At 36.2% G+C, this 17,414-nt stretch overlaps 1 protein-coding gene across 1 annotated transcript in view; it reads right to left on the bottom strand.

The window, feature by feature from the left end:
* The window catches only part of LOC308626985 (uncharacterized protein C18orf63), a gene marked incomplete at its 3' end in the record, with an annotated part of 29,512 nt that extends 12,418 nt beyond the window's left edge, over positions 1 to 17,094 (bottom strand). Inside the window, exons 1-7 of the mRNA XM_081252589.1 lie at positions 16,934 to 17,094; positions 14,635 to 14,713; positions 12,617 to 12,673; positions 10,713 to 10,824; positions 9,763 to 9,804; positions 8,226 to 8,302; positions 743 to 852 (exon numbers count right to left, since the gene is read on the bottom strand). Coding sequence (XP_081108715.1) covers positions 743 to 852; positions 8,226 to 8,302; positions 9,763 to 9,804; positions 10,713 to 10,824; positions 12,617 to 12,673; positions 14,635 to 14,713; positions 16,934 to 17,067 — 611 coding nt within the window. The 5' untranslated portion in view covers positions 17,068 to 17,094. The remainder of the gene's footprint in view (positions 1 to 742; positions 853 to 8,225; positions 8,303 to 9,762; positions 9,805 to 10,712; positions 10,825 to 12,616; positions 12,674 to 14,634; positions 14,714 to 16,933) is intronic.
* Positions 17,095 to 17,414: the final 320 nt, after the last annotated feature.

Raw genomic sequence — 17,414 nt, 5'->3', positions numbered from 1 at the left:
TTAATTAATTTTTTTATACAGCAGGTTCTTATTAGTCACCGATTTTATACACATCAGTGTATACATGTCAATCTTTGTATGGACATATGCTTTCCTTTCTCTTGGGTAAACCCCTAGGAGTAGAATGGCTGAACTGCATGGTAGGTATATGTTTAACTTTTAAAGACACTGCCAAACTGTTTTCCAAAGTGGTTGTACCATTTTACATTCTTCCCAATAATATATAAGTTTTCCAGTTCCTCCACATTCTCATCAATATTATATCAGGCTTTTTAGTTTTGGCTATACTAGTAGGTGTGTAGCAGTATCTTATTGTGGTTTTGATTTGCATTTTCCTTATGACTGCTAATGATGTTGAGCATCTTTTAATGTGCTTATTTGCCACCCATATATCTTTTTTGTGAATTACTTGTTTAAATCTTTAATTATTTTTAATTGAATTGTATATTGTTGAATTGTAAGAGTACTTTATATATTCAATATATTATGTATTCTCAGTAAAGGTGCTTTGTTGGATATATGTTCAGCAAAAAAAAAAAAAAAAGTAAATGTATAACAAAATTATTTTAGTAATTTGATGGCTTCTGTATGACAATATTGTTTCAACACCTTTTTAAAGTGATAATTCAGTTTCAAAAATTCACAAAAATGGTTTATACTTTTGCACATATCAATGTTGAAGCAAAATAAGAGACAACTACTACCTTGAACCCACCCTAGATATTACAAATTGAAATCTTACCTTGGCAAAACATAGCACCAGTTGCTCAAAATCGAATGTCCCGCAATAACATCATTCTTGTTAGCTTCAAAATCCTTTACAATACTTTGAGAAATATCAAATTCTCTTAGCTTTTAATAGAAATAAGATTTTAATGCATAAGTCCTCAAAAGAATTTGGCAAACAAAAGGAAACATTAAACAACACAGATTTATTACACAGTCAGTTATGCATTATATAGTTTCAAAGGCTATTACACTGAATCATACATAACCACTTTACATAATGTAATCAGTGTTTCCGCTCACCCTGTTTCTCCTCTATACAGTATATCAAATATCTCATGCTTTCCCTCTTACCTTCCAAACCCAAACTCCTATTTTGTACTTATTTGAACTGGTTTTCAGTTTCTTTAATTATGTTAATTTATAAGAAGTTGAATCTCTGTCCAAAGGAAGGTATTTACATTTTGTCAGAATAGCATCTTAACTAAAGTAAAAAAAAATTTTTTTAACTGGAGGATGTGTTAGGGAGTTACACCTCTATCTGGTCTTTTGGAGGGGAGGGAACAGAGCCAATACTCTCACTCTCCTTTTGTATCCCTTTTTCATGTCTTGGAATGCTTTTTTCTCTGGTCCTCAGGTGCCCTGTCTGTAGGGTATTTAAGCCTGTAGGCAGCCAACAACTTGCCACTTACAGTTTTCTCACCCTAGGAAGTGTGGGGCATTTTCTTACAGTGAGACAGAGATTAGACAGACCTCAAGTGAGGTGGAAAATAAAGTATTAATGGGTGAGAGGACACTGTATTAAGATTAGAGAGAACGGTTCACAATCATTTGCCCTTATCATCCATCTTTTGGGAAACAACATTCTAACTTTATTGCCTACTGCTTTTCAATGAACTCCAGCTAACCTGGCCAATTTCTTATTGCCTGGACAAGTCATAAGCATTTTAACAATGCACTGGCTTAAAGCATTGCCCCCACTCTGATTTATCTGAGTTCTACTAATACAAACCTTACAGGCCTAAATCTAGACCCTTCTCCTCCACATTCAGTGACTTATCCTTCTCTGAATTTCCATTGCATTTATTAGATTAATGGAAATGGGGAGCAGGGCAGAGCAAAAAACCATGGATGTAGGAAGAGGAAGATGATAAGCACTGGTCATGTAGAAAGGACACCAAGAATGAAAAGATACCTATTGTGCTGTACACTGGAAATAAATCTTGTGCTGTGATATTCTGTGCTTAAGAGATTAGTTGCCTGAGCTGTGTGTTAAGAAAAAGATGGTCAGTGCAGGAATGGCTATGATTGTTAGAAAAGACTGGCTGCAGGTGGATGAATAAATTGTTTAAGGGAAAACAGAACCTGAAATCGAATTCAGAGAAGGTGGGTATCAGTTCCAAATGTTTGCAGTTTATGAGTTCTCACATATATCTACTTACACAGCTTGAGTTTATATCCTTCTGAGTATTTTCTACACTATTCAGGGACTCAAGGCAATTGCTGCAGGGATCTCCATGATACTAGCACTATGTTTATATTGGTCTTTCTCAACTTAGAGTTTTCTGAAGTTATTTACTTAACAAATATTTGTGTCCTTATGTGAGCAAACCCACATAAGAAGGTACTCAATAAATATCACTTCCTCCTTATAATGCCAACCTAAAGAATTTGGACTTTATCTTCCCTAGGCAACACTGAGATACTAGAGATATTTAGGTTGGGGACCTCTGTTTTAGAAAGAGAACTCTGCTGACACTGTGAGGAAAAATTAGAGAACAAGAAGGAAAAATGCTGGAAACAGGAAGGCCAAAATGGAGACCATTTTAATAGTTCAAGCAAAGGAAAGGAGTCTAAATTAGAGCACTGGAAATGAAGACAGAGAGGAAGAGAGTTCAGAGACAAAGGTAGACTATTGAAGAGCGACTGGATATAGCAAGCAAGAACCAAAGATGACCCTGAAGCCTCTGGCTGGGTGACTTACTGGCTGTTGATGCCAGTGACCAAAAGAGTAAATTCAAAGGAGGAGCAGAGTTGGGGCTAGGGAGGGTGACAAGTAAATAATTCAGTTTTAGACACAACTGGGTCTGAGTACCATTAGTACATTCATGTGAAAGTATCAGAGAAAGGACAGACAAGCTGAAATTACACAAGGATGTCTGGGAGGTATCACTGTATAGGTTCACCACTGGAATGGGTGAGCCTGTGAAGGAGAAGAAAAGAGGGCTGAAAATGGAACCCAAAGGTTCCATTTACAGTGTAATAAGCAACATTTACACTATGATAAGAGAAAGATGAGCCATGAATCAATGGAGGAGATTCCGGGGAAAAAATACCAAAACAGTTTCAGAGAAATCAAAAAAGGAGCTGATTCAAGAGAGGAAAATTTTGTCAAAGTTCCAAAGGTTTCAAATATGAATTCCCTCAGATATCTCCTTTTTCTCTGAATTCCTAAAGAAACATAGTTCCTATAACAATTATTTTGATACTCTATTACCAAAAAAACTGCGATTCAGTTGTTGTGTTTTTTACTCAATACTTATTAGGTATGTACTTCTGTAAGGCTCTTTGGGACATAAAAATTTGAGCCAAGGAACCCAAGGCTAGGTGAAGGAAGTATGTAGTGTAGTAGAAAGAAGAGAGTGGAAGGACAAAATCTAAATCCTGAATCTATTCACCTTTATGACCTACAGCAAATTACTTAAACTCTGTGTCTCAATTTACTTATGAAGTAATAACAATAGCCATCCTTTATGAACCTCTACTATGTACACTTAATGTACTTTATCCCATTAACCTCTTAACATTGTATGAGGTAAACATCATTACCTTCAATTTACAAGAGATCCAGGGCAATTAAGTAACATGCCCAAAGAGGCACTGCTAATAAGTGCAGAACTGGGGACTTTAATGTAGTTCTAAGCCTACAGTGATTTTTTTCGGTGTGTGAATTTAACCGGTGCTGAGGAAATGTTCCTTTCTCCTGGTAAGTTGTGTGTGCATGCCTTTTCTTCTGACCAAGATAAAAACTTCTGGAAGGAAAAGATGTCTTCCATCAGCACTGTGCACATATACATAATGACAACCAATAAATAGTTGTCTATGGAATAAATACAAATTTGTTTCCAGGTGCCCACTTCTCAAATTTTCCATATAATTAAATGATCAAGGCAAATAGCTTAAGATTACATAATGCTATTCTGGAATCTATTCCTCATGTAACTGTGGATTCAATTATAATCGCAAAGCATCCACCAGTAAAACAGCAGTTTATGCATATAAATTTCTTTTTAAACACTTAACTGTCAGGAATGCATTATTTTAAAGTTTAAAATAGTCTAAAATTCAATAAATGAGTAAATTATTGTTTCAAATACTTCTTGAATCCGTTTAAACTCTAAAGATAAAGGCTAAAATCCCATTTCTCATAATGAATTATGATAAACTGTCTTAAAATTTGCCAAGATAGGATCAAAGATCAGAATTTAGAAAACTACAATTTGTAGCCCACAGGAGTTAAAGAGGATATAGAAACAAATGTCACTTAGTTCAACATATAAATTAGTCTTCCACTCCACTCAACCTTCCACTCATTCCACAAATATTTACTGGAGTGACAGGTACTATGGTAGGCTCTGATGATAGAAAAATCCATTAAGACACAGGCCCTTCCTTCTAAGACTTCTAAGTTTAATGAGATAGTTACATGGACAAGAATATGTGATACACGTGGCCAGGGGAGCACAGAGAGAGGTGAGTCTTGGGAGTTGTGTAAGTCTTCACAGAGGGGTGATATCTGAAATAAGCCTTGAAAGACGAGTGGGAAGATGAGCCAGAGAATGGACACGACAAGCTTGGAGAACAGTATGAGCAAACACGTTTAAGTATGAAAGACCATGTTATCTTTGAGAAACAATTAGTAGTTTGGCTACTTGGAGAGCAATGATGGGGGAGATGAATTTGGGTCAACTGGTATATTATACTAAAGAGTTGAGATTTCATCTTATTGATAATAGAAGCCATGGTAGATTTTTAATAAGGAGAGTGAAAGTGTAGAAGATGAACTAGAAAGGAGAGAGATGGTTAATATCCTCCTTCCTCACCTTTATTCCCCCCTCCGGACCTATAACCAATACTAGATTTTGATAAAATGAAAATTCAATCCAATTATCTTTTAGTATACTGGGAACAAAGGTAAATAAGGCAGGACCCAGACTCTCAAAGAAATTACAACTTAGTAGGAACATAGACATGTATGAAACTAATTTTTTTTTTTTTTTTTTTTTTGCGGTATGCGGGCCTCTCACTGCTGTGGCCTCTCCCGCCGCGGAGCACAGGCTCCGGACGCGCAGGCTCAGCGGCCATGGCTCACGGGCCCAGCCCCTCCGCGGCATGTGGGATCTTCCCGGATCGGGGCACGAACCCGTGTCCCCTGCATCGGCAGGCGGACTCTCAACCACTGCGCCACCAGGGAAGCCCGAAACTAATTTTTATAGCAGTCTGGAGGTGAAAAATGACATATCAAAAGTATAAGCAAAGTGAGATTTAGAGGAACTGATGAGCAATTATAATTTAGGGAATCAATTTAAATAAACTGAACAAGCATCTGTTGAGTGTAAATGTTGAACAGAAGAGAGGAGCGTATCGCCCCCATTTCTGGTGTTTGCTTCCATGTCGAGAACGATCTACTAACACATATTCATGATGTAACTCTCCTTCACTCACCCCTCCCAGGGCAGATGGGATGGCTTATCTGGTTGGTAAAATTGGGACAACTCCTACCTCGTCCTCTTGGGAGCTGGCCTGCTGGCAAAGAGTGGTGTTCTGTATTCTCTCAGTCATACTGGGAATGGTGCCTGATCTCCCAAGTGAATCTGTGGGTTTCTGTTACTGCCATAAGTTTGTGGGTCAATCTACCTTATTCTAGGGTTCAGACAGGTCACATTCTCCAGTAGCTGTTTTTCTTTTTGAGTAATAAACAGTGTGACCGTATATCTGTTAAAATAATTAAAATGAAGACCAAACTTGAAAATTCCTTAGGCAGACAATACCAGTTAAGCTACAAAGGCAAAACCTAATTTAGCTTATTCTGCAACACAAGCAAAATTTAACTTAGATTATTTCTTGTAAATGCCTCCAAAAATCATAAATGAACCACACTGTTTTCCAAAGTGGTATGCTACAATAACTTTTAACCAATCCCCTGTCATTTGGAAACCCCACTGCTATAACCAATCATTATAAAGATTAAACAGCTTCCACATTTTTGCTATATAAGCTGTCCTATAACAACACACCTCTAAGCTTCATTCCACTGTTGGTTTGAAGACTCCCAGTTCACAAACTATAGCTTTATGCACAATAAACTCTTAATAAATACAATTTTGATTGATCTGCTTTTAATTTTTAACATATCCCAGTTCATACACATTGGGCCAGTATCCCATTAGGTTAGCTAGTGTCCCTTTCACTCTCAAAAGTGTTCATTTTGGATGATAAATTATATTCTCATCCTAGTAATAAAGGTGGTGTTCTGATCTCTATACGTCATACTCTTCTTTATCATTCTCTAATTGGTTCAAATCTCAGATATATAGAACAGAAGTATCATCTGTAGAAAATTCAAAGGGCAGTAAAACACAATACTGGTCCCTAAGAAGCTAATTATAAGGCAAATTGGAGATACAGAAATGAGTATAACTCTAAAAATACAAATAGGGGGACCTGCCTGGTGGTCCAGTGGCTAAGACTCTGTGCTCCCAATGCAGGGGGGCCCGGGTTCGATCCCTGGTCAGGGAACAAGATCCTACATGCCGCAACTAAGAGTTTGCATGCCGCAGCTAAACATCCCGCATGCCCCAACAAAGATCCCACATGTCGCAACTAAGACCTGGTACAGCCAAATAAATAAATAATATTAAAGTAAATAAATAAACAAAAATACAAATAAGTATGTGAGCATGGTGAAGAGTAGTGTGAAGGTTTAAAAGAGAGTGAGAGATCACAGTGGGTTTGGAGCCTTGGGAAGGTTCCTCATCAGTACCAGATATTCATGTTATGCCACCCATTCTGTAACAGAGAAGAACAAACCTGAAATATACATGATGGCCCATTCTCAAGGCTCTGCCTCCCAGGTTTGACCTTTAAAGGTTTAACACTTTTCGTTCATATAGAGATAGAAAGTTGTGGAACAGAGAATAACATTTGTCTTGTTGGAGGTTTACAGGAACATCGTGACCTGACCTACATGGACAGCCGCAAGAACAAAGGATTCGGCACGGAGAAGTTTGCAACAACTAGCCACACCCCTCCCTTTTTAGTATAAAAGAAGCCTGAACTCTAACTCGGGTAAGATGGGTCTCTGGGACACTAGCCCACCAGCCTCGGTCTGCTGGCAAGTGACTACTCCTTGCTCCAACACCTCATCTTTCAATTTACTGGACTGTCGTGCAGCGGGCAGTACGGGCTTTGACTCAGTGACAGTTCCAATTATTTATATTCAGGTCAGCTTTCCTACTGGCTTACATAACTCTTGAAGGCCAGAAAGTAGATCCTATTCATTTTTGACTTGTCTATTGCCTCAACATAACAGGTAATCAAAAAATTATAGAGAAATGAATAAAGTAGCATTTGAGCTGGCCCTTAAAGAATAAGCATAATGTATAGCCAATCAGAGGGGCACTCTAAGCAAAGGAAGAGTCATCTGTGCTATAAGTGGGGTATCTCAATCTGGACACTACTTACAGTTTGGGCTGGAAAACTCTTTGTGGGGATGGGAGTGGGGTTGCTGTCCTGTGTACTGTAGAATATTTAGCAGCATCCTGGCCTCTATCCACTAAATGCCAGTAGCAACACACCCCTCCCACTTTGTGACAGCCAAGTTTTCTCCAGACATTACAAATGTCTCATGGGGAACAAAATCACTAATTTTGCCCTCCACCCTTCTCTGTTGAGAACCACTGTCATAGAAGAAGGAAAATAACATTTACTGAGTTACCATTAATGTGTAAGATTCTATGCTGGGTGATATGAGAATCAGCAAAATAAAAGACATATCCTTCCACTAAGAAGGAAGAAACTGTTATGAGTAAAAAATAGATGAGAAAAAAAGCTCTAATAATGCCAATGGGGGGTTATTACATTTAGTATGAGCTGAAATAGCATTTTTAACATTTGGAGATGAAAGAAGAGGCACGCAGTGGGTGCCGAGGCAGGGCAGGGTTGTGGAGTCTTGAATGCCACCTAAAAAGATTTTTGAGCAAGGGAGTAATATAATTAGATCTGTGTTATACTGACAGAATCGTGTTTTCTTTGGTAAACAGATTTAAGACAATATCAACATAGCAAGCATTTAATAATATGGATTTTGATAATAAAAACTTTCTTATCACTCTTCTTGTTAAAAATTAAAACCTCCTAGCATATCAGTAATAATAATAAATATATTAATTATATAGTAAGTATAGTAAGGTTAATTATAGAAATAAAATATGTGGTACCTGAGGTGGTGGCAGTCTGATTGTGTACGCTTCTATGCTTAGACAAACTTGAGTTTCTGTTACATTGATGTCTAATACTGAAAATAAAATTATTAACTGTGAACTTTCCGGAATTATTACTCCATCCTATCAAATTAAGTATTTTAGTAACAAAAGAAATTAATTTAACTCAATTTATTCAAGTTGGAAACTCAGTTAAGAACGGATTTTTTTCACACATGGTAAAATTCAAATAATCACCATATAATATTTGATGGTCTATAGATACGACATCTAAAAGAAGACAAAAGCATATGTTGGCATGTAATTGTAAGGTAGGGTTACAATAAGAAAAATGAGACATCCCACAATTGAGAGGAAAACTCAACAAAATACTTTTTAGAAGTCTGACATCTATTATATGTGAAAGATGAAGGCTCTTCTTAAATTAGAAGAGGAACCAGGCCATGCTTTTGACTTCACTCATCTTACTAACAAATGTCCTCAAATATACTGGCAGATATATTCCAGATCTTTCAGAGCCCCAAGGCTTCTATCTTGCTTTCTTGTGATTAAAATTACTCATACAAGTCAGATAGTGGTACCTGGAATAAAGCACAAGGGGGCTTCTGGTGTACTGGTAGTGTTATACATCTACAATTTGTCAGTTTTGCCATAGAATATTACATTCAGTAAAACTAGAAGAAAAAAATTCTAACACATGATTGAGGAATTCTGCTCTCCTAAACTGTTATCTTTAACCTCTGACAGCTGTAGTCTCCTGACAGTGTTTGGGGATGGAACTAAATTTAGGTAATGAACCCGTTCATCCAGAGCTAATGCACAGTGACTGCCACTGTCCAACTTAAACATAAAACCAGAGCAAGGAGGGCAAATAGGCTTCAGCTTGAAAGTCAACTCAGAGCAAATACTCTGTGGATTATAGGTGCTAGTCTGAGAGTTAAGGCTATGGCCAGATGGTAGTACAAGCTACCATGACTGACAATAATGTCTACTTGGCTCAGGATTTCCCCCATCTGCTATCTCTGGACTACTATTTAGGAACATGTCTACCTGCAATACAACCATGAACATCAATGAAAGAATCAGATTAAACCATATTGTAAACTGTGTGTTTTAAATCATCTGTGTCTCTTTAGACAATTTTTTTTTTAAGAAGAAAAAGAATCATGTACTCAAAAGAAATAAAGTTTTTACTTACAACACTACTAAAGAATTCTTATGATATGGCTATGGAAACTATACTTTATAAATGCCTGCAGAATTAAACTCCTTTTTGGTCACAGTTTTCTTTAAGTAGAGAAATTTAAAATATAGCTTTTATTCCAATTAAGAGTAGTGAATTTTTTTTCTTATGTAAGTAGAATGTATATTTTGAACCAGAGGTGATTTCCTGAGTAAAACTGTGATTGTAACAATACATGATTAAATTCTGATAAACTAATCAAGATTTTAACAACCTAACCATCTGTATCATTCTTTAAACAACTGTTATTATATTAATGTTTTAACTATTAACTTACGTATTTTTACTTACCAACAGCACTTTGCTTTCCCATCTGAGAAAGAAATTCTCTTCCTGAAAAAATTCATAGGATATGCCATATCATTAAAACTTATAAATCATGCTTAATATAACCTTTTTATGTAAAATTATCAAAGCTATGGAAAATGCTTTAAAATACAGTTTTAGGGACTTCCCTGGTGGTGCAGTGGTTAAGAATCCGCCTGCCAATGCAGGGGACACGGGTTCGATCCCTGGTCTGGGAAGATCCCACATGCTGCGGAGCAACTAAGTCCATGGGCCACAACTGCTGAGCCTGCTCTCTAGAGCCCATGAGCCACAACTACTGAGCCTGCGTGCCACAACTACTGAAGCCCATGTGCCTAGAGCCCATGCTCCGCAACGAAGAGTAGCCCCCGCTCGCGGCAACTAGAGAAAGCCCGTGGAGCAATGAAGACCCAACACAGCCAAAATAAATAAATGAATAAATAAATTAAATGAAGTTTTATATGACTATATAATGACAATTCAGAGAAAAAATATAATCAGTCAAAAAGTATCTCTTCAATTAAAAGGACAGAAATACCCAGTTCTTCCCTCAAATATTTATTCCTGGTATAAAATATTTAGAAAACAGTTAGATCTCAACAAAAAATTTGAACAGACTTTTGGTTCCAACAATACTGGTAATTTGTGTTCATTTTATTATAATGCTCCATAACTTATATTTATTCCTCTTTAAACGTCAAGTATTCTATAATAAAAACATTTTTTTTCAAAGAAACACTAGGAGCCCTCTGGATATAATCCCAAAGTAAGGAGATGACACTTATGTTGATGTGGGCTTGCTTGAGAATGCTTGGTTGGGGCTATGCTTTAAAAACCATTCCCTAAAAATAATATATCTTAAAATTAAAAACACATGTACATAGTAGCAGTAAGCTAGTTCAGAAAGCTCCAATGACTGAAAGAGATAAAGTCACCTTGCACCAAGAGATGGCCAGCTTTATTCCAGGCTGGAGCAAGTCTAGCTGTGAGTGAATATGAAAGGCAGTTCTGAAGAATTACAGGAATTACTTGTTGTGGAGCCTCCACCTAAAATATTAAAGCACAAAATATGGGCAAGTTCACAGCAATTGTTATGTCCCTATAAACTCAGAGAAAAATGTCTGTGTGTTTAGATCACCACCTAACAAACTGGGCTATCCTGGATATAAGTTACAGTCATCACTACAGCTAATCCTAGCTGGTTCTAAAGTTAAAGAAGTGTTAAAATATATTCACTTTGAAATTATGACTATAATGGGCAAATTCTACCTGCTTATCCTGGCTCAATCAGCCTAAATTTTTGGAGCTCCGGTGCTAGGACCTTAAACTTTACTTTGTATTTTGCTGTACACAAAGGAAACAAGTCCAGAACTATATTGTAGTATTTCTCATTATGGTTCACTCTAGTTCAATAACACAAAACAATTAAATATTTACATGGGCACACATGCAACCAGCAGAGTATCTCTACTTGTACAGAATTTTTAATGATCAGATGGGAAACTCATGAGTACCCCTAGCATATTGATTAAAGAGGGTTTCCAGGCTGCAGTGCAGGGAGGAGGAATCCTGGAAGAGGCAGTGGGCTCCGTGGGTTGAGCAGACAGAACTGAGAGTCCAGGGAGGCCAAAGAAGCTAGAGTTTGGGGGTTAAGTACTGAGAGAAGAGAGCTGCATAGAGAGAAAGCTCTGAGATCAGCGGAGTCCCTCCTTGAGTATTCAGTTACATATGGAAGAGCACATGCATATGAGGAAACTTCTCAGGGCTGTTTGCTATACAAACGTCCTTACAAATGTAGCCCAGAAGAAAACACTGCCATTGCCTTTGCTAGCATGTAGAAAAGTGAGCGGGCCAAAGATAACTGTCACCCAATAGGTAAAAAGGAGGGAATTATTTCCTACTTTAAGATTCATGAAGGCAGGAAACCATGAAAGCTGGTTCACAGCTTTATCTCCAGAAACAAGTAAAGTGCTCAGTATATTATAGATGTGCAATAAATCTCTGCTGTGATTATTATCATGTAGAAAATATCTATATAAAGAAAAACTGAGCATCATCATGAAGGCTCCACAAAGGTGGGAAAGAATACTGCCTTCCCACAGATTGTAAATGATGGCTAAAACCAGCTTTCAGGTTATTCAAACATTTCTCAGGGAACTTCAAAGAATCTCCGGGTATTGTTGAGATCTTATCATCCTCCTAGAACTCAAAGAAAGCATCTCATCTTGGAGATGACCGAAAACCTCATTAACCCGAACCCCACTAGGTCTAGGAACAGAAGCCAGCAGCGATGCCTGGATGGGCTGCTAGGATAACCAAGGATGCAGTGCCTCAGAGATCAATGCAGACACATGACGGGCGCCCCAGCCAAGTCTCCACGGCCTGAGGAACTGAGACATGACCGGTGCTCAGCTCCACGCATTCATTTTTCTTTCTTGCTAAGATCCAGACACTCACCGCCACGGGAAATACAATCTACACTGTTTTGTTCCTCTACTTATTAGCTATACGATTGTGGACAATACTTTCACCTCTCTGGGTTTCATTTTCTTCATCTGTAAAAATGGGGACATTCACTCCTTGGAAGATACAGATGATAAGTGAAATTATGCCACATAAAATGCCTGCAAGAAAGTACCCAACAAAATTAAGACTCTTCCCCCCTTTCTCTATTAAATGTGCACAAAATAATTGTTCTGGGGAAAAAAATGTTGGTTCTTTCACATGCATAGCAATAACTTATGACAAAGATACTCCAATTTTTGTTTACTGACAAAAGAAGTTGAATACAAAATCAATAGAAACAACATCTGGAATTATTATCCTTTTAAAAACTTACCTTAGCTCCACATTTTTCAATATAGGCATTGAGTTTTCCAGCTTTATAAAATGGTATCTATTAAAAAAATCCACATTGATAAGAAGGACTTAACATAAATATATTATTAAATAATGCACTACATAAAGAATTTAAACACTATACAGCACAGCAAAGCAGAGGGCCATCATCTTAACAGTTTCTATGCCCAGGAGAAAGAAGCAGGTAATAATCATTCTCGTCCTGAAATAGAATCTGTGGGTACATTCCAAAGTGAGGAAAGCCTTTCTGGGAGTGACCTGAATCCAGAAACCACATAAATGAAAAGGCCAATAAATTTCATATAATAAATATTTAATACCTTTCTTAATAAACAATAATTTCTTAAACATGAATAAGGAAAATGGACACAAGTGGAAGATCAAGAGAAAGTTCAACAGGCCAAGGTGTTCCAACTAACCAATGAAACAGAAATTAAAAGAAGATATTATTGATATTTTTAACCTAACAAATTGGCAGATACACAAAGACTGCTAATATTTAGTGTTTGTGAGGATGCTGAAATATAGGTTCTCTCATACACTATTTATTAAATGTAATCTAGTACAAGCTTTTCAGAGCACAATTTAGCAGCATGTAGATTATAGTTTAAAATGTACTGCAATCCAACATCTAAGAATTTAACCCACAGAAACTACCAGATAAATAAAAATGATATAATTTCCACTTTCTGAAGCATTGTTTATAATAGCACAAGACTAGAAACTCAGATGAGCATTAGAAGGTAATAATTAAATTATTATACACGCATACAATGAAATATTTCACATCCTTAAAAATGAGTAAAATATATATACTGACACAGAACAATACCCAGGCTGTTAAAGGGGAAATAAAAGGTAAGTTTCAAAATAGTATGTATAATAATCCCATTTTTTATTTTAAATATTTTTGTAAAAATTTTTACAGCATGTAATATCTTTGTAAGAAAGTAAAACATATTTTTAAATGGCAATTTTCCTCTTACTATTCTTGCTAAGATTAGGGTACTAGAATTTACTAGAACTCTAAAACAATGTCCTCCTTGTTTCATAAATTTTTCAGGTAGAAAAGAACACAAATAAGAGACTTTACTGTCTACTTGTTCACCAACAGCTTGTCTTTCTTAATAGCTATATTAAGAATGAAAAGATAAAAGATGGACATACAACCATAAAACCTAGAAGAGAAATAAAAGGCCAGAAGAAGATTTTGAATGGCTTATCAGCATTGTTATTAAATATTGATTTCACTGGATTCTGGGGAATTAAAATCTCAGAATAAGAGGATTTTCAGAAAGATTTTTGACAAAAATCTCAGGATAATATAATTTTTATAAAGATTCTTGGTACTTCATTTATCATTCCCAGTTATATACAGCACTGGAAATATATTTCTTGTTCTAATTTTACTAAGAAAAAATTTTAATGAAATTTCCAAATTAAAAAAAACTATTCAGCATGTGATGGTATGATGAATTGGGAGATTGGGATTGACATATATACACTACTATGTATAAAATGGATAACTAATAAGAACCTGCTGTATAAATATAAAAAAATTAATAAAATAAAATTCAAAAATTCAAAAGAAAAAAAAACCTATTGACCTAAGTTCTTTAAAAACAATTGGAGATTTGCTGGAACAAGAAACTTCTTCTTTTATATTAAATGTAATTCTAAAAAATAAAATATAAGAAAAGGATTAAGTCTGTGCTATCTTGAAAATTATGCTGTAACGTATTTTATTCATTGATAATCTTTATCTTAACATTAATGACAGGGAAAACTAAATATGAATTTAGAGCCACAAAAATGGATCTTAAACATCAGGTATATCAAAGTTAAAGTCTGTTAATGGTTTGATCAACCTACAACACAACATAATTTGTCTTCATAAACCATGTTCAATTTGAGCTTTAATTAATACATGAATTAATGTTTATCAATATTGCTCCCAATAATTAGTAATAATACTTTATAAAATGTTAAAATACTAACCGCCATCACCACCCAAATTTGAGTAAATATTTCAGGTACAGGTGATGTCAGGATATCTTGGTGCAAAAACAGCAATTGCCTGTGGAGATGAAATGTATTAATTTTTTAAGTGGACTGCCCACTCTGTTTTTCCTTTTCCAGAACATTTAAAAATTGCTTAGTTCGGGCTTCCCTGGTGGCACAGTGGTTGAGACTCTGCCTGCCAATGCAGGGGACACGGGTTCGTGCCCTGGTCCGGGAAGATCCCACATGCCATGGAGCGGCTAGGCCCGTGAGCCATGGCCGCTGAGCCTGCGAGTCCAGAGCCTATGCTCCACGACGGGAGAGACCACAACAGTGAGAGGCCCGTGTACCGCAAAAAAAAAAAAAAAAAAAAAAAATTGCTTAGTTCCAATCAAAAGTTTAAGTTTCTTCTAGCCAAGGACTGTATATAGATTTCTGTATCTCTCCCCACACTTAGCATGTTACCTTGACCCTGTAAGCAATCAGGCAAGATTTGAATTAAGAGAATTATAAAGTTTTAGATATATTAATATGAAAACTTGTCCATGCATCTGTTTCCTAACTCCTTTCATCTGTGAACCAAAATTTCTCTTTAATTTTATTTATTTATTTTGGCTGCGCCAGGTCGTAGTTGCAGCACGTGGGATCTTCGTTGCGGCATGCGGACTCTTAGTTGCAGCATGCAAACTCTTAGTTGTGGCATGCATGCAGGACCTAGTTCCCCCACCCGGGATCAAACCCAGGCCCCCTGCATTGGGAGTGCAGAGTTTTACCCACTGGACCACCAGGGAAGTCCCCAAAATTTCTCTTTTAAAACTCCAATTCTATCTTAAGTATAGACTTGAAAAAGTCAAACCACTGTGAAGAATCCAGCTCTTTTAATTCCTGTTTCTTCCATTTTCCCCTTTTTTTTTTTTTTTTTAAAGTAGTGGTCAGAAGCACTGGAGGAAAGAGTCTAAGGATTCACCCATCAGTGAAGTTATCAACTACTTTAGTGTGAGAACTATTGACTAGATTCTTTTTCTTCAAAAAGGAATTTTTTTCCAAGCCAGAATGAAGTGGGTAGTGGTTTTAGTACAGTATTCAAAAGCCAAATGAACTTACAACAACAATCACTACAATTCAAATTACCATCAATAATTTTGTTGGAAAAAATGGGAAAAACATAAAAGTGAATAGAGGTGGAAATGTAAAAATTTCAAAACTATTAATCATCAAGGAAACAAATTTTAAAAACCAGGAGTGTGTGTGGGATTACATCAAAAAGTGAGATGGGTCAATCTGTTTCTGGTGGCCTCATCTTTTCTGGAACTGTGGTGCAGCAGGTACGTGCTTTTGCAAGGCCTGCCTTTGTCTGACACAACCACATCTCTGCTCTCTCTGTTCCAGCCTCTTTGTCAGTGATTGGAACGATGAGTCAAAACACCCCTCTCTATGGGCATGACCCATATGAGGGTGAACAGCAAAAAATCTCTCTTAAGGTTTTCTACTTATTTGTTTCCTAAAGGGGTCACAAGTGAATGCTCAATGGGTATTAAATTGTACCTTAGCAGGAAGGGTACAGACTCCTGGCTGCACTCGAGTGGGAAAATATACAGTGGGCAGGAGAAAAGTTTTATAAATAAGAGCAAAATGGAGGACACCCCAAGAGTGTCTTATTTCTGGCCCCTAGCAATCTTATACGTGTTTGTTCCTCTCCAAGAAATTCAGTTACAGATATAATATTGTTATGTATTCTAAGAGTTCTTTTGTGAATGTCTCAAACAATTTAAAGGACTAAATACATGGTGGGTCCTCAGTAATCACAGTGACTTTAGGCTTCAACTAAGCTGTTTTTCAAAGACTATCTTGGGTCAGATATTTCAAGATAGTTCTTGGAGAAATACTCTTGAGAAATACTCTTATATCAACCTGAAAATTTAAAAATTATATTAATCTAAAATGTTTACAGTATCTCCTAAAGTGTTTCATAAACAGTAGGTACTTCATATATATTTATTAATTACTGTCTCTATGTTTTGGGAGCCTGACTTACTTCATCAATGTCTATAAAATATTTAAATTAAAATATCACACAAGAAGCCGCAAATATAAAAACTCAACAGTGAGATAGTCTATCTCAAGTATTTCAAGTCCTCCCCTAAATGTAATTCAATATACCTGATTAGAACAAAACTGGATTCCTTTATCTCAAAATTATATAAACAAATTGAGTAAATGAGTATTTTGCTTTAAAGGAGATACTACTAAAACAGCTCTTAAAGGTCTCAAAAAGTTATAAGATGTGTTTTTTTACCTGCATATCTTCAACTGTGTACTCCTCATCTCAGTATCTGCCACTCCATTACTCAATATTATCCTGACAGCACAGAGTTTGTGTAAATCTGGAAGTGTGATGAAGAACAGTGACTGCTTCCTAGAGTCATTCATACTTTCTTGTTGACTGAATGTCTCAGTAATCAGGCCTTTAAAAATAAACAACAATAAAAGGGTAGCAAACTATTTTACCAATAGGGTTTCAATACCAATCCATTACAGAATATTTGATATGTGTTAGTATAAGATGATAAAAACAAGTTAGCAAACATCAGCAGTTAAATATCATTCACATTTTACCTTTGAGGTTTTCTAACGATAATCTAGAATTTGGGGGGGGAGTACAAGTTTTATAAGGATGTAATTCATATAACATAAAATTCACCTATTTAAAGTGTACAATTAAATGGTTTTTATTATATGCACAGAGTTGCAACCATCATGATACATTTTAGAACACT

The sequence above is a fragment of the Mesoplodon bidens genome, assembly GCF_964165515.1.
Source record: "Mesoplodon bidens genome assembly, chromosome: 13".
In the NCBI taxonomy this organism is placed as follows: domain Eukaryota; kingdom Metazoa; phylum Chordata; class Mammalia; order Artiodactyla; family Ziphiidae; genus Mesoplodon; species Mesoplodon bidens.
This window is presented reverse-complemented; position numbering and strand designations above follow the sequence as displayed.